The sequence below is a fragment of the Primulina eburnea genome, chromosome 7 (assembly GCF_022965805.1).
Source record: "Primulina eburnea isolate SZY01 chromosome 7, ASM2296580v1, whole genome shotgun sequence".
NCBI classification, from domain to species: Eukaryota; Viridiplantae; Streptophyta; class Magnoliopsida; order Lamiales; family Gesneriaceae; genus Primulina; species Primulina eburnea.
Genome location: NC_133107.1, coordinates 935,061 through 957,634, shown reverse-complemented (window position 1 = coordinate 957,634; position 22,574 = coordinate 935,061). Strand labels below are relative to the sequence as shown.

The 22,574-nt window shown below is 36.6% G+C and overlaps 3 protein-coding genes across 3 annotated transcripts; 2 read left to right on the top strand and 1 right to left on the bottom strand.

Annotated features, from left to right (window-relative positions):
* The first annotated feature begins 19 nt into the window (after positions 1 to 19).
* Positions 20 to 11,532, top strand: LOC140836356 (probable cadmium/zinc-transporting ATPase HMA1, chloroplastic). The gene is made up of 12 exons (XM_073201828.1): positions 20 to 620; positions 726 to 1,061; positions 2,130 to 2,276; positions 4,776 to 4,971; positions 5,263 to 5,375; positions 5,674 to 5,912; positions 6,318 to 6,423; positions 6,682 to 6,846; positions 7,033 to 7,249; positions 10,611 to 10,798; positions 10,885 to 10,971; positions 11,183 to 11,532. Exons 1-12 carry the CDS (start codon positions 144 to 146, stop codon positions 11,363 to 11,365), a joined length of 2,454 nt encoding a protein of 817 aa, XP_073057929.1. The 5' UTR covers positions 20 to 143; the 3' UTR covers positions 11,366 to 11,532.
* A 2,891-nt stretch (positions 11,533 to 14,423) lies between these two features.
* Positions 14,424 to 17,482, top strand: LOC140836355 (probable LRR receptor-like serine/threonine-protein kinase At4g37250). Its single transcript, XM_073201827.1, has 2 exons — positions 14,424 to 16,260; positions 16,745 to 17,482. Exons 1-2 carry the CDS (start codon positions 14,673 to 14,675, stop codon positions 17,440 to 17,442), a joined length of 2,286 nt encoding a protein of 761 aa, XP_073057928.1. The 5' UTR covers positions 14,424 to 14,672; the 3' UTR covers positions 17,443 to 17,482.
* A 2,931-nt stretch (positions 17,483 to 20,413) lies between these two features.
* LOC140836353 (cyclin-D3-3-like) lies at positions 20,414 to 22,574 on the bottom strand. Its single transcript, XM_073201826.1, has 4 exons — positions 21,846 to 22,574; positions 21,529 to 21,730; positions 21,231 to 21,361; positions 20,414 to 21,139 (listed from the first exon to the last, which is right to left on the bottom strand). Exons 1-4 carry the CDS (start codon positions 22,344 to 22,346, stop codon positions 20,876 to 20,878), a joined length of 1,098 nt encoding a protein of 365 aa, XP_073057927.1. The 5' UTR covers positions 22,347 to 22,574; the 3' UTR covers positions 20,414 to 20,875.

Below are 22,574 nucleotides of genomic sequence, written 5' to 3'. Positions count from 1 at the left end.
TAATATGAGAAAATGTCAAAACATGGCAACATATTGTCACCACCTACCAGCCGCCATCTCCGTCCCCACCCGCGACCACTAGTTTACTAGCTCGCTTGCCCCAAAATCAATGGAGTGAAACCCTAGATTTTCACCTGCAATTCATGGAAATTCTCCGTCTCCCCACCGTATGTCAACTACCATCCAACTGGAGAACCCAAAAAGTCAAATCTTTAGTTCACCAAAATGTTCGCCACTACAGAAAACTCAGAACTCGGATCTGCCTCTGCAATATGTCTAATGCTCGTCTCATCGATTGCTCCAAAGACCAAAACCATCATACCCATCACCATCGCCATGACCACGATCATGATGACCATAATCATCATCATCACGGTCACAGCCATGGCCTTTGTGCCGGATGTGATGCTCCGCTGACAAAATCTCAGGAAATTTTCCTGAAGTTCGCCAAGTTTATTAAATGGGCTGATCTGGCTAATTTCTTAAGGGAGCATTTGGAACTCTGCTGCTGCTCAGCTGCTCTGTTTTTGGCAACTGCTGCGTGTCCCTACTTGCTCCCCAAGCCTGCTGTCAAGCCTTTTCAGCACACCTTCATGTGCATTGCCTTCCCTCTTGTTGGGGTACTGCATATTTCCGGAAAGAACTTTTCTTTTTCTGCTTCAGCGGAAACCAGTTTATCACCTTTCATATATGTGAATCTTTCCTTCTCTGATCCTTGTGTGCAGGTTTCGGCATCTTTTGATGCTCTGATGGATATCATGGCTGGGAAAATTAACATTCATGTTCTAATGGCTTTGGCTGCGTTTGCTTCAGTGTTTATGGGGAATGCTTTAGAAGGCGGAATGCTTTTAGCAATGTTCAATTTGTCTCACATTGCGGAAGAGTATTTTACTAGTAGGTCCAAAATTGATGTCAAGGAATTGAAGGAAAACCATCCTGAATTTGCTTTACTTTTGGACGTGAAGAATGGGGAGTTGCCCAGTTTTTCAGCCTCAACTTATACCGAGGTTCCTGTTAGTGATTTGGAGGTTGGGTCGTATTTATTGGTCAAAGCTGGTGAGGTCCGTCTTTGTCAATCATATCATCACGTTTTCTATGCCAATTTTTTTTTGGTTGCGTTTAGCTCTTTGCTCATGTTCCTTGATGCTTTTGAGAACAAATTTGGGCTGACGAGTTTTAAATATTACCTTCTTTAATTGCTATCTATTTGGTCTTGTCTTTCAGCTTAAGCAAACACTAAATTACCCTGGTTCATCAAAACTCATGTGTATGTGTTCAAATCATTACCATTAAGATGACCTTTTCAGAGTTGTGATGATTGACTTTCTCTCGTTTATGGAGGATGGGTTTGCCATTGTAACTTCAAATTTAAAATCATGATTGAAACGCTGTTATATTGAATTGAGATATGTCTCGTTTGAAAAAAAATCACTCTCTGATTAGATAATGCTTAATCTTACCACCTAATCACATTCTCGTGAAGTTGTCAGCAAATTATTTAGTTTATTTTCGAGTTTGTGGCCCACCTTTAATAGAACCTGGCTGTTTGAATTTGATTGCATCCCTTTCTTTTTTTCTTTTTGAGGATATTTAAATGATTCTGCTATTCACATGATAATGCACAATAATAATTGCAATAGTTTGTGTCTTTCTTTTCTTTATCTTTCAGTTTTATCTGATCCTTGAAAACAGTTGAAGAATAAATTTTTCCAGTAGTCTTTCAGGCTACCGCAGACAGGAAATATATTTTGTATGCAGTGAATTATGGTGCATCGGGGCTCAAACCTGAGACCTTTTGGCTGTTTTGCATCACCAATAATTCAATCTGTTGGCCATTTTATGCAAGCACGTCAAATGCTGAACTGCAAAAACCTCTTATTAATACCTTCCTCTTGAATGATTTTATTTTATTGTCTGATGACGTCTCAATGTTTTTTAGGTGTCAATAGCTTCTCTCTATCATACATGATATGATTTCTTCTTGAAGGGGTTGTATATTATTTATCGGTTTTATTAAATTTATTTGATGAAAAATTACTGATCAGTGGAAACTTAGGGTTGTTTTCTTATCAATGTCCGTACATAAAATTATCTTCAATTGATATAATCGTAGTATTTGCTATGTTCAGTCAGTGCCTGTGGACTGTGAAGTTTTCCTTGGTAGATCGACCATAACAATCGAGCACTTGACTGGTGAAGTCAAACCTGTGGAAAAGAAAGTTGGAGACAGCATTCCTGGTGGTGCTCGGAACTTGGATGGGATGATGATTGTGAAGGTACGCAGTTGATTTATTTAAGCATTGTCCTGTTTAATTGGATGGGTGGATCTTATCAAGTAACAGATTATTGAATGTTCATCAATTGCAGTATATTTTTTATTTACGTTTATGAGGTATAACCTATCTTGAAATGACACATAAGCACTAAGTTTTCTTTTAAAAAAAATTCCCAACATTTTTCCTGAAGACCTGCGAAGTAAATTTTCTTGTGACACGATTTGGTTGAACTTGTCAGTCATTACTTGAATTGCTTCTTTTTGGTGATATACAACTTGCGATATGGTGGAGATTTGTAACATTCGTAATTTTCTTACAAATTGTGATATGTACAAATTTGTAATTTTCTTAACAGCAAGAACAGCGCCACGCCCGATATGGGCGTCGCCACGACCTGGGATCTTTCCGGGACAGCAAGAGCAGCATTGCCCCGCACGATAACGGCATCACGATGCTCTAAAATCTGTCCGTTCTTTTTAAATGCAAAATTCTACACCAATTGTGTAAAAAATGAAACCTCAAATAAATAAGAATCAACCTCTAAGCTCACCATCCGAACATAACTTTAAACTTTGACATAAAAAGTAAAATCTCTCATCTAGAAAACGTTAAACTCCAAACTTTTTTTGCTGAATAATAAATAGGCTCAGATAAGTGCCCTCCACCCCAAACCGCTCATCCTCGCCAGCAAGCACCATCTCATTCCTTTTCATATACATTGATGAAATCTAGTGAGACAAGGGCTCAACAAGCAGATCCGAAAATAATAAATTATATATACATAAAAAGGATGCTTGCGTTAAACTTATTTAACATATGAAAATACATTTTTTCCTCGAAGTATACTTTTGAAAATTGCACACCAAATTTGACAGTCCCTTGACACCTCAAACTTCAAGCATAAAATAACCCCCCATGAAAATAACTAGTCAAATTTTCCTCAAAATTTCATCACTTAAAAGCTTTCACAAAATTTATGAAATGTAGCTCAGAAATTCCTTAGTCATCACTATGGTCGTTTGGCGAAACATAAAATACCATGTATCCAGGTTTGGCAGAGGCGCACTAACTTGAAGGCCGACGCCCATAATGAGTCCTTTTGGTAGAGACACCTTACTCGAAATCCGAAACCCAAAACATGTAATTGATCAAGTTGGTAGAGATGCCCGACTCGAAAGCCGAAATCCAAAACCCTAAACAGTCATGACTTCGCCACATGACATAAATTCTTAAAATATTATTTTCTTCAAAATTTTCTGCTTCACCAGAAATTATTTTGCTAAAAATTTTATGGCATCGCTTCCTTAAAATTTCCCTTACGTAGGATCGCGAAGACGAGTTTACGGCACAACGAGCTGCGGGGCTTGGTTAGAGACCAAGCCACCGCGCACAACTGCGCACACAACACTTGTGCATGCAGGGCGGCGGCGGCTCGAGCCCCCTCACCAGCCTTCCTGCACACCCCTCACACCACGCCTCCCTCTTTGGCTCCTCGCACGGCCTGCACAATCTCACACGCACACATGCACCTGTAAATCTTCACACACACACTTCTATATCTAAATCTGCACACACACGGGTGTATATACATATATGATTGTACACCTTCAACTTTAATCATAGATATCAAAACTGAAAGATTTTCCTTCCCACCATGATCATATATATTCGAAAACATCACAATCTCAAACATAATATGATTTCAACTATATGTCAAAAAGAATGGAATCGACTTGCTTTGTTTTTTATTTAGAGATGATCTCGAGATGATGGAAGATTCCCCAAGCACGACTGAAAACCACTGGATCTACAAATTTCTGCCTCCTTATAACCCTAGATCAAGCCATCCCCTCTCTTTTTCTTTCTTGTGTTTTACGTTTTGTAGGGGTGGGAAGATTAAGGTTTCCTTTTATTATATTTCAGAAATGAAAGGCTGAAATTTAGTTTTAAAAGTACTTAAACTATGGCTTGAAAGTGTGTTTTAATTTTGTAAATAAAGTGCTGAAACATTATAAGAATGTGTTAATCAACTTGTGCTGGAAAATAAACCCATAGGATGATAGTAAAATCACATATTTTCTTTCTTTCAAACAAAAATGATGAGGCTGATACTTCACTTAAAATTTCTTCATAAAATTATGAGATAAACTTTTACCGTACCCGGGTATCTTCCTCCGGAAATCCGTCTTGAATACATCTCATCTGAAAATAATGACTCCCTCGAAAATAAAGTAAAATACTTCAAAAAATTTAATTCACTGAATATATTATATTTAGCAATTAAAAATAAATATCATGCGGTCTATGTGGACGCTTGGAATTTTCGGGCGTTACAAGTTTAAAGTTTCTTAATACAATTATAACAGTTGTAGCTGTGGTAATGATCTTTTTTAACTTGCATTTTAATGTAATGATCATACTAGAAGTATAAACATGCCTTAGTGCATGGACTGTCTCTGTCCAGATTTCGCCTTTTTGAAGTTCTAACATTCAATTCAGGCAAAGAAGACTTGGAAAGAGTCAATGTTGAGTAGAATTGTGCAATTGACTGAAGAAGCTCAATTGAGTAAACCAAGGCTTCAAAGATGGCTTGATAAATTTGGCGAGCGTTACAGCAAAGCTGTCATAATTTTATCCTTTGCTGTTGCATTCATGGGGCCATTTCTGTTTAAGTGGCCATTTTTCAGTACATCAGGTATGCTGTGGATTTTCTTATGTCGATAAATTTTCCTTCTCTCGTTTTTGTGAAAGTATTTCGTAGGGTTCCATCTTGGTAGCAGAAGCATCCATCCCTGCAATTCTTACTCTATTGATGTTAGAAGTCAAATAACAAAAATTTCAAAGTGAATGCGAATGCGAATTTATAACAAATAGCCATTCAATTTCTTCTATTTATGTGTGTGTGGATGCTATTGTGTTTGCGTACGAGTTATATGTGAATTTGTAGTTGTTATATCTACTTTAATAATTTGCTTTAGATCCATAGTTTGCAGAGGATCAGTTTATAGGGCATTGGGGCTTATGGTGGCTGGATCACCATGTGCATTGGCTGTTGCACCTTTGGCATATGCCACAGCAATAAGTGCTTGTGCAAAAAAGGTATTTACCCATCTTTATAATCTGTTTGCTAAGCTGCTAATTTGATAGATGTTCATAACTCAATATATTCACGAATTTCATATTTTGTTGCTATTTAAAATCTTAGACATCAGACATGTCATAGTGGCATATCGTTCTTACTTGATTATCATATTCACTAATATTCCTCCCCGATAAAGCACACTTGATTTTGATCATATTCAAACAAAATTTTATGAATCTCTATTTGCATAAATAAATGTGTACCATCATCTCTCACTCTCTTTATAGGCACATAAACAAATTCACCCTTAAACAGGGCATTTTGCTTAAGGGGGGACATGTCCTAGATGCACTTGCTTCTTGCCAGACTATTGCATTTGACAAAACTGGCACATTAACAACTGGAGAATTCATGTGCAAAGCAATTGAACCAATACATGGACATTTTGGAGACAATGATAAACAAATAGCTTCGTGTTGTGTACCCAGCTGCGAGAAAGAAGCTCTTGCTGTTGCTGCTGCCTTGGAGAAGGGAACTACCCACCCTATTGGAAGGTTTTTTAAATTTTGTAGAAACATCTTTCATGGCATAGCATTTTGGCCGAGTGTGCTTTATCTCAGTCTCTATTATGATATATGGCATTTGATGATTACTTTCCTAACAAGATATCGAACATAATTTTTGGACTAACAAAAATGAGATTGAAGGAGAAATGTAATATACAAGATATTGGGTCTTGTATCATTTGTGGGTTAACATCTACAATCAAGAATATTTTATATGTTATTTTTTTTTTTGAGAGGAAACAAAATTTTATTGAAAATTTAATAAAAATTACATAACGGATAAGCAATCCGCAAGCTTATTTTAAACTTTTGCGGTGACAGTTTGCACGAAAGCAAGGTGCCACCTGAACAACATTGTAAAGAAGGATAATCTTAGTTTTGTCATTGTTGCAGAGCTGTTGTGGATCATAGTGTTGGGAAAGATCTCCCTTCAGTTTCAATTAAAAGTTTTGAGAATCTACCTGGCAGAGGTCTATTTGCTACCATATCTACCACTGAGGTATTAATTGTAAATTGTTCGGAATTTTTATGAGACCACTCTCTGAAATATGAACTTGCACAGCACTTCTGGAATTATTTTGGAAATGTCATGAATTATTCAGCATCTTACTTTGACCCATAATCCCTATTTTTGTCTTACTTACACTTTGTTGGTTAAAGATGGATGATGAGTTAAATATTATAGTAGGTGTCTAGATGCCCTTTATTATTGCCTGGTAACTGTGAATTAAGTCTTCAGTCGTTGTTTTCATTATAGCCAGGATTTGGAGGTGGTAAAACATTGAAAGCTTCAATTGGTTCTGTGGAGTACATCACTTCACTTTTTCAGTCGGATGGTGAATCAAATAAAGTTAAGGAGGCATTTGACACTTCTTCTCATGGAGGTGACTTTGTTCGGGCTGCACTTTCTGTCGATAAAAAGGTGACTTTTTTTTAATATTGACTGATTTTTTCAGGATAAAGAGCTTCTTGGAATCTATGATGATATTTTGTTTGACTCATTATTTTTCCATTCTAATTTTGTGGATGATAGTATTGTGCCTTTAGAAACTCTTTCTTGTGTTGACATTTTCACGAGGCTCCTAAATTATTTTACTTCTATGTGAAGGTGACACTATTTCACTTTGAAGATAAACCTCGAGCAGATTCTTTGGATGTAATAAAGTCATTGCAAGATAAAGGAAATCTCCGTGTTATGATGCTAACTGGTGACCACGAGATGAGTGCTTCGCGAGTAGCCAATGCTGTGGGCATCAAAGAAGTTCACTGCAGCCTAAAGCCAGAGGACAAACTCTATCATGTGACAAGTATTCCCAGAGATACAGGTAGCAATATGTTTTATCTGCCCAACACAGTAAATGTCGATAAATTAATCTTTTATTTATATGTGGGTGTAATTTTTTGGTAGAACGTTCACCTGAAACATATTCTTACTGTTTAGTAGCGTAAATTGTTTTTCCGATTTGATTTTATTTGGAAGCAACAATGACCTCTCTTCTCCTATGTGGATACCCGTACAACGTAGTAATTGAAATGTTATCCTTGAACTATATTAGATATACAACTCACTTACTAGATATTCACACACACATTCAGTTAGTTAGTTGGTTGGTTAGTAACCATGTGAAAGAAGCTAACACATCAAAGATATATAAAGTAGATCTCTGTATGAACAATCAGTTTTTTGATTCTTCATTATCTCAATATACAGAATGTTTCCGATTATTACGTAATATGGTATCAGAGCTTCCGCGTCGGAAACGTCAATCACGAAGTCAATCTTCGATTTATCTGCTTTAATCGTCACTGTTCTTGGTGAGTTCTTTCTTCATCTTCTTCCCAAATTGCCAATTTGTTTTTGTTTCGTCGTATTTCTTCGGTGAAACTTGAATTGTATCTCCAATGGAGCCTGGAAATCTATCCGAATTTCCTCGACTTGGCGGTCTTCCTGCCATAGATGATCCAATGAGCCCTTACTTCTTGCATCATTCTGATAATCCGGGACTCACATTAGTCTCGCAATCATTGACTGGAGACAATTACGCTTCTTGGAGCAGAGCCATGCGAATTGCGTTATCGGTCAAGAACAAGCTGGGTTTTGTGGATGGGACAATTGTGAAGCCATTAGAGGCTGATACTCATTTACTTGGCTTCTGGACTAGAAACAACAATATCGTGATTTCTTGGATTCTTAATTCTGTATCCAAAGATATTTCCGCAAGTATTCTATTTTCTGATTCCGCAGCCGCCATATGGGATGATCTCAAGGAGCGTTTTCAGCAAAGTGATGGACCAAGAATTTTCCAATTGAAACGCGATCTCGTGAACTTACGTCAAGAACAACTTTCTGTAAGTGTATATTTCACAAAACTCAAAGCCATATGGGAAGAATTGAACAACTTTCGTCCGATGTGTAGTTGTGGTTAATGCATGTGTGAAGGGGTAAAGAAGCTGGATGAACACTTTCAACTGGAATACATCATGACCTTTCTTATGGGACTCAATGAATCCTATGCCCAAATTAGAAGTCAGGTGTTATTGCTTAATCCTCTTCCCCCCATCAACCGTGTTTTCTCCTTCGTTGTTCAAGAAGAAAGGCACCGAACAATTGGTACACAATTCACTACTCCTCCTCATTCAACTGGAGACATGGCATTTGCATTCAAGAATGATCAGTCACAAAGACATGTTCAGGGTCGAGGGCAATCGAGGTTTCCTAAGGAAAGGCCATTTTGTACCAAGTGTAACGTTCACGGTCATACAGTGGATACGTGCTATAAAATACATGGATACCCTCCAGGTTCTAAGCTTCGGGGCACACCCACATCTCGTTATACAACAGCTAAGGCAAATCAAGTATCTGAAATTAGTGGTCCTTCAGGTCATGTTCCTCCCAGCAATGTTATATCTCAGAATTCCATCCAAGGATTCAACACTGAGCAGCTGCATCAGTTGAGACAGCTCTTTGATCAGCAGATTTCTTCCTTGGACAAACATGTTACCCCCATGGCTAACTCTGAAACTGCCCACACCACAGGTATTTGTTTATCCACATATGCTCATAATGGTTTATCTTATCCGTCATGTTGGGTTGTTGACTCCGGGGCATCCAGACATATTTGCTCATGTGCGTCATTATTTAGCTCATTGAAATCTGTCACTGGTTCCACCGTTACGCTCCCTAATCACACTACCATTGAAGTCAAGTTTTGCGGCAGTGTTAGAATTAGTGAATATTTGACTCTTGAAGATGTCATGTTTATACCACACTTCAAGTTTAATCTATTATCAGTCAGTTCCCTTCTTGCAAATGCTAAGTCAGTGATTAGCTTTTATCACAATTCGTTCAATATTCAGGAGGTGAACACGAAGAAGATGATTGGCAAGGGTAGGAAAGTTGAAGGTCTTTATGTTCTGGATACAAACTCAGATCATCAGGACATATTCATTAATCAGATTTCGGTGGAGACATGGCACAACCGTCTTGGACACCCATCTGCTCAAGTGATGCATACCTTAAAAGATCAATTACAATACAGTGAAGCCACATTAGATAATTGTAAATCTTGCATCATTTGTCCATTAGCTAAACAAAGGCGACTTGCTTTTCCATCTCATCATAACATGTCTGATTCTCCTTTCGACCTTATTCATTGTGATATCTGGGGACCGTACAATGCTACAACATTAAATAATCAACGATATTTCCTAACATTGGTAGACGATTGCACTAGATTCACGTGGGTATTTCTGTTGCGACACAAGTCTGATGCTTGTAGAGTTGTCTCTCGATTTTCCACTATGGTCCATACTCAATTCCATCTAGAGATCAAAGCATTTCGTACAGACAATGCAAAGGAACTTGCTTTCACCGACTTGTGCGTGGAGAAGGGTATCATTCATCAACGATCATGTGTCCAGACACCACAACAGAACTCTGTGGTTGAGAGAAAACATCAGCATCTTCTTAATGTTGCCAGAGCCTTATTCTTCCAATCCCAAGTACATACTGATCTTTGGGGCAAGTGTATCTTGACCGCAACTTATTTGATCAATCGGGTTCCATCCCGTACAACACACAATAAGTCCCCTTATGAACTGCTTTATCACAAGGCATTTGATTATTCTTCAATACGCACATTTGGATGTCTTGCCTTCGCATCTACTTTGGCTGCTCATCGTGACAAGTTCTCTCCTCGAGCTCGTGCTTGTGTTTTTCTGGGTTATCCTTCCAACATCAAAGGATACAAACTACTCGACATCCATAGCAAAGAAATCTTTGTTTCACGGGATGTGACATTTCGTGAAAATACATTTCCATTCAAAACACTCATATCCAAGATTTGTATTGATTCATTTCCTGAGGTAGTTCTCCCGCTTCCATTAAACACACCGGGCCCTGAATATGTCACTCCACCATTGATTGAGCCTCAGCCACCAAGCCCTGAATATGTCATTCCAGATTTGGTTGAGTCTCCGACATCCAATGACTCCAACACCACCACTTTTCTTTTTGAAATGTTATCCTTGAACTATTGTACCATTTTCTTTTTGAAAAATGATTTGAGATGCTTCGTCAGCATCAGCTAAATGCAGAACTGCAATACGTAGTCAATCATCCCATCAGCAGCGCATATACAACTTAATTCCTGACTTGTGATTTCTGATCTTTCATTTTCATGGCAGGTGGAGGTCTTATCATGGTAGGCGATGGAATTAATGATGCTCCGGCCTTGGCTGCTGCCACTGTTGGTATTGTTCTAGCAGAGCGTGCCAGTGCAACTGCTGTAGCTGTTGCTGATGTGCTGTTACTTCAGGACAATATTTCAGGGGTTCCATTTTGTGTCGCAAAATCTCGACAAACTAATTCCTTGGTATACATACTTTCCTCATCATTACCATACTTTTTACCTCTAATTTTCTTATAACAATTTGATAATATAACAAGTCTGGATCGCAGGTTAAGCAAAATGTTACTATTGCATTATCTAGCATTGCTGTAGCCTCCCTTACTTCCGTCTCGGGCTTTCTTCCTCTTTGGCTAACAGTAAGTTTTGGCATGGTATTTTAAAAGAAAAGCTGAGTTTTGCCTGCTAAATTTCCTTAATTCTTAAATTGCGTTTGTCAAAAATCTTGGTGTTCTGGATATCCCTTTATTATGCCGTTTGTCAAAAGTTAATTATGACATTGTTGAACTACAAAACAAACTTCACACATGAATGTGCTTTGTGTCAATCGTGTGAATATGCATGATGCAGGTGCTTCTGCATGAAGGGGGAACTCTTCTAGTTTGTTTGAATTCAGTTCGAGCTCTAAATTCTCCGTCGTGGTCCTGGAGGAACGATCTTCTCCGACTTTTTGGCAAATTTAAATTGCTGCTTTTATCCTCAAGGAATGGTGAAACTGGCAAGGACACCACCATTCAGGCTGCTCCTTTGTAGTTATTAATTCAATGTGCAATTGTGAATAGACAAATAAATCCCCAGAATTCATGTCTCCTCCCGTGAGCAATTAGATTATGTTTGGCAGGTTAATTTGAAATGTAATATATATTAATTGTACTAGAAAATGCAGAAATTCAGAATATTTGTTTATGTAAGAAATCGATTTCTTACATAAATATGTGAACTGATTATATTTTTAGCACCATAAAATCAACTCGATTATACTGTGTAAGCTATCTGATATGCAAAATACGTTATTAGAAGTCACTTTTTTACATAAAATAATTGTGTAACAGGGCAACCTGGGACATTTATACTTTAGTTGTGGTTCTGGCGACTAAAAATCTCTTTTTGTATTGGGCATTTGGTTCGTGAGACTCAAATCAATATATATAAATTATATTATATGGAACAATGATCCATAATAATTTACTTTATTATTCTTCGTATCAGAGTACGAAGAGTTATAAATGTTATTTAGTGAAGTAATAATTTTATTATTTTTTCTGAAGGGAAAATTTGTTTGATATGGTTATTCCTTAAAATAACAGAACTTCATGTCATGTCAAATATTAATTAATTTTTAATTAATTTCAAGGTGGTTGATGGTATGTCACACTTTCATATGAGTCAAAGGTAGGGCTTAATTTGGGGTATTTTTTTATATAATTTTAGTTAATAATTATTTTAAAAATATCTTATATAATGTATTTCAAATGCATTTGAGAATGTTATTTTTTTAAAACATGGTTGGGAAAATCTATTTTTCCTAAATGTCCGTTTAATAATTTAGACAACACAAAAACTGTTGTGGTAAGATTTCATTAGTTAATTTTATGATACATATATTTATTTTTGTTATTTATAAAATTATTGTATTTTTTATGTCAAAAATATTATTTTTTACTGTATTTTAAATACACTGATCACATAAATAAAAATAGTAAAAGAAAGCTACTTTTCTTGTAAGGTGACAAGATATAAGGAAGATATTAGTTGATGTGACGCATGTCAATTCATGCCATTTCTAAAATGGAGTCGAGTATATACATTTAATTTATGACAAAAACTTGGGTGATACTATCTCATAGATCGTATTTTGTAAGACGGATCTTTTATTCGGATCATCCATAAAAAAATATTATTTTTTATGCTAAGAGTATTACTTTTTATTATGATTATCGGTAGGACTGACTCATCTCACAGATAAAAATTCGTGAGACCGTCTCACAAGAGACCTGCTCGTAATTTATTTATAGTTTAATTTGTGACAATCTAGCAACTGATACTTTAATTTGGAGGGCTACTTCGATCCAAACATCTAACCTAACCTTCTGCCTAAATACATAAATTACCAAAATTTATAAATAATTTTCCAAAAATTAAAATTTCTCTAGAAACCTATTTTGTTTCTCAACACGGATGTATACATTATTATCATCATCATCATCATTATTATTATTATGACAAAAACTTGTGTGAGACAGTCTCACGGGTCGAATTTGTGAGACGGATCTCTTATTTGGGTAATCCATGAAAAAGTATAATTTTTTATGCTTAAAGTATTACTTTTTATTGTGAATGTGAGTAAGGTTGACCCGTCTCACAAATTAGTATCCGTGAGACGGTCTCACATTAGACTCACTCTATTATTATTATGTCATAACGGATGACCAGTTACATTTTTTATTTATTTGTCACATGTAAGGATCCTACGGAGACGGGTTGAAAGAAATAAAATGTGAGATTCTGCAATAATGATCCCACTATTATTTGTTTATTCATACTTTGTCTCGCTTTAATTATTTCGAAATATAACTAATTTAAATTCTAAAAAAGTTATATATATATATATATATATATATATATATATATATATATATATGTTAAAAATAAAAATTTACGGTAAAAAATAAAAATCTCAAAATCATAATATTAAACTATACACTTTAGAAAATTTTGTCTACTCAATTGTATGTTTTCTTCACAAATTGAGAGACTTATTTATAGAATTTTTTTGTAAATAATCCATAAATAAATACATCATTACATATATCATCACACACTAATTTTCAATATTTACAATTCTTATTTTCAACATTTGATAATTTCGACGCTCAAATCAGTCAGTGGTTATAGGGAGAATTTTGTAATGAATGTTGTAGGCAATATGTAAGCAAATGAATGAATTAATCCTTTAATGTTTAAACAAATCTCTTATTTATAAGATCAGTGCTAACTTACTAATTATGGCAAGATGATTGCTGATACTCTACTTTTCTGACACGCCAAACTGTCTCTTTCGCTTTGTCAAATCCATGCAATTTTAACATTAATAATTACCTCATACTTGTGTATTCGAATGAGATACTATTATCGAAGTAACCCGGGTAAAAAGCCATCACTCGAGAACTCGTCTGGAAGCCCGGGTTTCTGGTTGCCCGTGGAGATGGAGTCTCGGACATTCATTTGCCCCGCTATTATCGGATTAGCCTAAAACTTCTCATAACCTGATTCATTACTTGGGATCATTCAATATCCATGACCCGGGCCTCTCGAGGTACCAATCATATTGGCATTAAAAACTGAAAATTGGAAACCGAAAGTAACACGGCGACAGTGTAAATCTTACTCACTTGAAAAATATAGGAAATGGGTTTCTTGTTATTAGTTTGATATTCTAAAGAACAATCTCATCGATTTGGCTGAAATATTGGCAAGACTAGTATTGATCGACTAATGAATCCCAAAAGTAGGTAATTAGATGGAGTACTGTGTGATGAAAAATATCAAAGAAATTTGATAAGTGAGGTTTATTATTTTTTTAAAAATAAAATATTTCATAAAGACACCAAAGATTGAAAGTAATTGTTCCAGTACATGAAAGTAAATTAGATGTTTGGTAATCTTACGATGTAACTCTCCAATTACTAAAAAAAATTTATAAATTCATATAATTTTTATGATCGAACAAAATCCATCGTTTGAATGAAATATAATGTTATATGTATATAGTTGTAAGAAAAGAAAGAAAAGAAAAATAAAGATATCCAAAGTACCATCAAAGGTGTTTTAATTTGGTGAAGAAATTTGGACTTTTTATTAAATGAGCTGTGACTCTTCATTCAATGCATGCATTCTTTCTCTTCCACGCGAAGCTCCCTTCACATGGCCGCCCCTTCTGCAAATTAAATACCAGTTAATTAGTTTCTACATCGTTGCACTCTTTCTATGCCTCAAATTCCCGCTCAATTCCTCGGGTTCTAGCTGTGTACAGACTACAGACGATGAATGATGATAAATAATGGGCACCAAGAGTTTTGCTGTACTCCATTTATGGAGGTGGAGGAATCTCGCTTTCTTTTTCATGCTTCAAGCTCAATCTTTCGGGCTGAACACTGACGGGCTACTCTTGTTGTCTTTTAAAAGTAGTGTCTTGAGTGATCCGTTAGGAGTTTTGAAGAACTGGGATGAAAATGATGAGATGCCATGTTCGTGGAATGGAGTCAGTTGTGGAACTTCTGGCTCTGCGGAAGCTTATTTTCGGGTTACGGGATTGATACTCACGGGTCTCAGGCTTCTAGGTTCAATCCCTTCGAATCTTGGAATGATCGAACATCTCAGTTATCTTAATCTCTCTGGAAATTTCATTACCGGTCCCATTCCTTCCACTCTGTTCATCGCTTCAGAGCTTCGAGTTCTTGATTTTTCGTACAATAACTTTTCGGGTCAACTGCCACAAAATTTGACAACTCTTCAGAATTTAACAGTGGTTTCTTTGAAGAACAATTTGATTTCTGGTGCACTGCCAGGTGGGTTTAATTCAGTTCAGAGTTTAGACGTGTCTTCCAATTTGATCAACGGATCTTTGCCTCCAGATTTTGGTGGCGCTATAGTTTCGTATTTCAACGTTTCGGTTAACAGACTCTCCGGTGAAATTCCGCCGGAATTTGCGGCCAAAATCCCCGCAAATGCAACAATAGATCTGTCGTTCAATGATTTTGCAGGCCCAATTCCTAATTCTAATCTTTTCTTTCACCAAAACATCAAATCGTACTCCGGCAACCCCAGATTATGCGGGAAGCCATTAAACAATCTCTGCTCGATTCCATCTTCCGTTGCAACTCTGCCTGATTCTTCTTTTGCACCGGACTCTCCACCTGCAATCGCTGCCTTACCTACCGACACCGCCCCTGGTTCAGCTCCATCTAGAGGAAAGCGAACCGGTCTCAGGACCGGACAAATCCTGGGAATCATCATCGGGGACGTCGCCGGAATGGGAATCCTCACTCTAACTTTCATCTACATTTATCATCTGAGGAAAAAGAAAAACAAGGATCGTACAATCCAAAAGGAGACAGAACTTTCTAAAGATCACTTCGAGTGGGCATCCTCTGAAACATCCCCGCACCAATACCACTGTCTAAGATCATGGGCTTGCTCAAAGAAACAAAGACACGGCGCCGCCACCAAAGATGAAGTGGAAACATCATCAGAAATTACGACTCCCTGCAACAGAGACATCGAAAATTCGCTCAAGAACCGCGAATCCCACGTCCCCCAAGAGCAGAAAAAAGGATCCCTTGTGACTGTCGACGGAGAAAAGGACCTGGAATTGGAGACATTGCTGAAGGCCTCGGCTTACATTTTAGGCGCCTCAGGTTCCAGCATAGTTTACAAAGCTGTGCTTGAGGATGGTACCACGTTGGCTGTGAGAAGAATTGGGGAGAGTGGCGTGGAGCGATTCAGGGATTTCGAGAATCAGATTCGAGTGATCGCGAAATTGGTGCACCCGAATTTGATTCGGATTCGAGGGTTCTATTGGGGTGAAGATGAGAAGCTGATTATTTATGATTTTGTGCCCAATGGTAGTCTCGCTAATGCTCGTTACAGTAAGTTCTCACTCTTCTTGCTTTTATATTTTTTGGGCAATTTGGTTTTTAGTAAACTTATGTTGTATGATTACATAAATAAATGGTTCTCCACCAAATTTTGTGACACTTGATTTTTCCAAGAAATCTCAGCGAGGGTCATCTATTTTGAGACCCACTGACGAAGAAGATATAACCAGCATTCTTCATGCGATGAATCTCAAATTTGATTTGATGTATACGAAAATTATAGGATGAAAGAAGTCATTTATTTTTTAAAGGATTAGAATGTAACGAGAAAGATAATAATTTGTTTGAATGAAACTATTGTAACTGAAACATTGAAAATTTGCAAGTCAACCTTGTCTTGTAGCAATTGGAATTACGCCAACTGCGCATGATAATGAAGTCAACGTTTAGCATGCAGAATGCCTGGCCCTAAAGGCCTAGAGGAATAAGATATTCATGGAATCTAACATGCTCTTCGCTTGTCTCATTTGTGTAGGAAAAGCTGGGTCATCCCCTTGTCCTTTACCCTGGGGAAATCGGGTCAAGATAGCGAAAGGGGTGGCCCGTGGACTTTGTTACATCCACGAGAAAAAACATGTGCATGGAAACTTGAAGCCCAGCAATATTCTGTTGGGCCCTGGAATGGAGCCCATGATAGGAGACTTCGGCCTCGAAAGGCTCGCCACCTGTGATAGCAGTTCCAAGGCCGGTGGATCTGCCAGAAACTTCGGGAGCAAACGATCTACAACCTCAAAGGATAGTATCCACGATTACACAACCATGGGGCCTACTCCAAGCCCGAGCCCGAGCGTAATCGGAATTTCTCCCTATCATGCACCCGAATCTCTTCGAAATCTAAAGCCCAGTCCAAAATGGGATGTTTTTGCATTCGGTGTTGTGTTGCTCGAATTGCTGACGGGAAAAGCCATCGTATCTGATGAAACAGTTCCCGGATTAGCCATCAGAAATTTCACCTCAGCAGAGGAAGACAAGGACAAGATTTTGAGGATGGCTGATGCGGCGATACGTGCAGACGTGGAGGGGAAAGAGGAAGCTCTGTTAGCACTACTAAAATTAGGGTGTAGTTGCATATGTAGTGTGCCACAAAAAAGACCACCAATGAAAGAGGTCCTCCAATCGCTTGAAAAGATCGAATGCTTTTCATTTTCTTCGTCTTACAATTATGGCCCATAAATTTACCCAAATACGTGAGTATAATTTGACTGTATTTTAATTTTTTGAATTTTATATTATACGACCTCAATAAAAATCATGGACTTGCTCATAAATAAAGAGGTGGTCTCTGTTGTGTGTGTGTGTGTATATATATATATATGCAGCTTTTTTATGTGATACACTCAACTTTGTATTTATCCATGAGGTGATAATAATATATTGGATGTGATGAAATATATACAAATTGTATATTCAATATATGAATGACATTTTATTGATAGATAAATTCTTGAAAATAAAACGTCGGTTCCACGGTGTGGGTTTCGAGATGACGGACTTTGTTTGTTTTAATGACAGGAATCCTCTTGTTAGTGAGCAACAATCAAAATAACTCCAATAGTTATACTTCTGGTAATGCATCATGGTCTGATTGATGAACTCAGCCTAAGGTTTCTTAGAACGTGAATTGGGGACCATATTTTATATTATTTAAATTATAATTTGATATTTTACCTTAGATATTAATTAATTTTAATTTATGCTCCAATCGAGCGAGCCTCGATTATGACGCTTTACGCCCGTGATAGTTGAAAAAATATGGTCCTAAAAGTTAAATCATTTGTCAAATATGGCATATATAATTTTGTTGTTGACAAGCACCTCACATGTTTTAGAATTAGTAACGCATACTCTAATGTTAGAATATTATTCGCATGTTTTAGCAATTTATTACTATTCAAGATCTTTCCATAATTCAATTTCAAATATTAAGAAAAATTAGCTAAATACATGTAAAAAATTTATCTATCAATTTCAACAGTTATCACACATATAAATCATGATATTCATGTAATATTTTACATACACACTGGTTTTAATAGTGTTTTTCAAGATTTTGCATTTTTCAGAACTATAGTTGATCAGATGAAAACGGATCAACCCGTCTTGCTATAAAAAAAAATAGGTGGGTGAGGTTACGATTTTAGTGTCCCATTCATGAAGACATTTATCTTGAGAGTACATATCGTGAGAATTTAAAACTTCACTTTTTAATGTCTTACGCATTATATATAATTAAATTTCTATTTATGTTATGTATATTGTTGAGATTTGTGGTTTTTTTTATTAAAAATATAATCGATGATGTTAAATCTTATATGATTTGTTTGAGTATCAACTTATTTATTTTTCAATGTAAACTATGGATTACTCAACAAGTCAATTGAATATATTTCCTGATCCAACCTTAGTTTGTCATTCCTCCCTGTCGTTGATAACTTGGTTGTGCGACAAATTCCATGTTAAGGCACATTGAATTGAAATATATGTTATCAACAAAATTTCACAGAACTTCTTGACCGGACAAAACAATTGAAATATTTCATAGATATTAGAACAGTTCTTAGTCTTAAATAAGATATAGGTTAAACTTAAAAATTTTAAAGTATGTGTCCAAATCTTATAAAGAATCATCATGTGTGGTATGTACACTTCACAAGAAAGTAGTTCATTCTGAACATACAAGAAACACAAAGTTATACCCATTCATTTTCCACTTAACATGCAAGTAAAGTAAAAAAAAAATTCGACGGCGGGTGAAAATAGTAAATTTTTGTTTGTAAATACGTGAAAATCTTAAAATTACGATTAGGGTTCTATCACGAGAAGCAAAAAAGAGGCTCGAAGATTATTATTATCTTATTTCAGTAGCCATTATTTTTTAAAATCGAGAGACGTAGCTGATAATAAATCTTCTTATTTCAGTAGCCATGATTGAAATTATCTTTATGCAAATTGCATTTACGGTCATCAAATTATACCAGAATCATCGGGCGGGCCCAATTCAATAGGCCGTGCAGCCCGTACCGTCGAAAAGTGTGGCAATCATTTGAAGGTTTTCCAAAATTTTCAAGATTTTATAAATGCTTCTAATCAATATTGAACTGCATGATTCTATCTAATTTTTTTGGGTAAATTACTTGTACCAATATTTTTGTCATCTCAAATGATTTTATCGAAATTGTTCTCATTATTTTCATTTATTGGTTCTATCAATCAATAGGCAGAATAGCTATTCATAATTCATTCATTCATATTTGATATTTCTTGGAAAATTGGCCTCCAAACCCACGAGGATTACCATGATTATGTTCCATCTCCTCAATCAAGTAGTCTAAAGGGGACAACATCATCACAAGACACTTGATGCCCGTTCGCTCTTCTGCATGAGATCGATCCACATTAATTAAGTTCGTTGAATCTAACAAAAGACTATGATAGTACAATAGGTGGGAATTCTCCCTTGATTCCTATGGCCTCTATATTTGGTGTGAAAATCGTGTTTCTTTAATCTATTTCACGTATTTGGATTGTTATCACGTATCAACTGAAAATACATATAACTAAATTACGCAGTCAATCAGACGAGCACGACATTTTATAAAAATTGATGTCGAGTGTTCCAGTTCACATCATGTGTCCCAGTGCAGAACACTGAAGAATTTTCGTACAATATAATATATTATTCGATAACATGTTTTAAAAAAGATTTGTAATGCAAATAATTGGTGTGTTTCAGAGTAAACAAGAACCGAGAAAACTTAACAAGTATAATCAAGAAAAGGATACTGAAATTGTTAAATATTAGAACATTGGAGCTAACTGAATCTCAAAAATTATCTCAAGAAGAAAAGATTGACCAAGTCATATATAAGCAATTCCCAGTTATTTTATCACAATAACAAGAATCTTGTTAGTTTTCCTAGATTCCAAATACAACGAAACCAACCTAAGCTATTAAAAATGCATGATTTTCCTATTAAGACATTTCATATGGGGGATTTCTTGTCGGTAAGGTCAAAACCAAGCAAGAAAAGCCCTGTCAAACAGCAACTTAGATCACACTGCAGATAATCTTTGCATGCTTTCAAGAACATGGCTCCACATATCAAATTAATATAAAAACTTAGAACAAAATAGTAGGTTTACGTACTCGACGGTAGTACAGTTTAATATATAATTTTTTTAAAATACAAATTTTACGTTAAATAAACAAAGTTATCCCAATATTGCGAATCTGGCATATACATGGGAAAGTTTTCTTAATTCAAGAATCCATCCTATTTGCGAACAACCAAAGACATGGAACACTCATCAGTCGTCCCTGTCACTGATTCTTGATCAAACATACATAAGCCAGTATTAGGCCTCATGCTGCACAAGAAGGGGTTTTGAATTCATATTCAATTAACATAAGATGAAACTGTGATAGCATCTCTCTCAGATATAAATCACCACGCCCGATCAAATATAACAAAGCCAGTAATCATAAATATAGGTCTCATCCATCGTCGAATTGGCAAGAAACGGAGTAAATGTTGCATAATTCCTTTAGATTATGATATAAAACATAATGAAAAAGTTCTTACGAAGTACCACTGCTAATATCAGATTATAAGAAACCAGGGTTCAGTCCATGAGGAGCCACTTTCATGTGCTGATCCTGAGCTTTCCTTCTCTTGAACAATGGCTCCGGTGATGATGACACGGATGATGAAAAGGCCCAACAATCATTAGAGCTATCTGAGCTAAAATAAGCATCGACTACACCAGTTGGAGTGTTCGGTATGGACCCATTTTTACGTTTGGAATGCAGCTTAATGCAATGATCATCCATTATCTCCATTATCAGTTTATGGCATTCATCAACTTTTTCCTGTTTATAATTCATTATCAAGAACTAAGGTCTGATAACCATTCATTCTTAAAGGAAAGACCAAAATATTATCACTCAAAGTATAGCTAACCTTGCTAGCTTTAAGCACACTCACAAACTGATTATGGAGTTCCAACTCTTTACAAGGTTCAATCTCTCTAATAACATACATCATTGTAGCGGCAGCAACAACAGATGGAAGATATCGAAGGAGACTAGAATCTGTGATAGCGTACATAACCGGACAACATTAGCAGTTGATACGAAAAAAGAAAAAAAGAACCAGAGAACGAGAGAGAGATTCTCATTGATGCACATTAGAAGTTTGACATAATCTACATCCAACCGATTTATGATAAGTTTATAGCAAAATTATCCGATCTGCTTACCGGTGAGTACACAGAGAGTCAAACTCTCACACCTCCACAAAAACTCCCAATGTGGATTAATTAGCGATCCAAATCTCCTCGTAAAGTGATCAAAGTATGGGATCGGTGTCACAGGATTCATCTTCCATTGAAGTGTAGAAAGCACCAAGAGTTCCATTCTCTGAATAGTCTTTGCCTCAAACAGATACTTTGATTCTTCTACCTTAAACGCGCACACAATCAAAAGTCGATAACAACACAATCAAATCAGAGAGGCACTTAAACAAACACCTGCAATTAAGACGCACAAGGAATGAAATGTTGATGGGAAAACATACTTGAAAGTCTATCAAAAGAGGCACTTGAGTCTCTTCCACCTTTGCTGCTAACGACACACAGGCCACAGCAACCAACTGGCTCATCCAAGGTTTATCCTTTTGAAAGTAAGGGCTAGCAATAAATCTATCGTAGTAGTTCACAGCTAAAGCCGCGGTCAGGGCATTGAATCCATAGTGGGAAACCACCTTCAAAATCCATACAATGGCCTCATGTCTCACCATTTTTAAACATCCATCCACTTTTATTTCTTCAAAACTCAAACGGGCTTGTGTTTTCTCCTTAGACAAAAGGCTCGAAACCTCATCATCCTCCCAGAAAAGGTCACGCTCAGACAGAAAAATGGGTGGCTTTCCGCAAATCTCGAGAAAATCTTCAATTTCTGGCTCTTTCAAGTCAAACCCAATGCTCGAATCTTCGTCAATATGCTCTTCTTCGCAGTAAAGGGCATCAAATATTGAATTCTGGAGAAGGGATTCTTGTTCTTGGATATGAGAAACCATCTTCTTCAAAGAAGAAGACACTGGAGCCTCTGCTCATTATCTTTAAAGATTCAGTCTTGAGCTCTGAATCATATCTTCTTACGTATGAATTTACCCTGGTTTGCCCTTTCGTTTCTCCCTTTGACGCTGGAAAGAGAGGAGGTCGAGCGTCGGAGGCAACCTAAAGAAGAATGCAGAGAGGGCTTTTATCCGAGTGACCCTCCACGCCTGTCCTTTTTTCCCACTTTT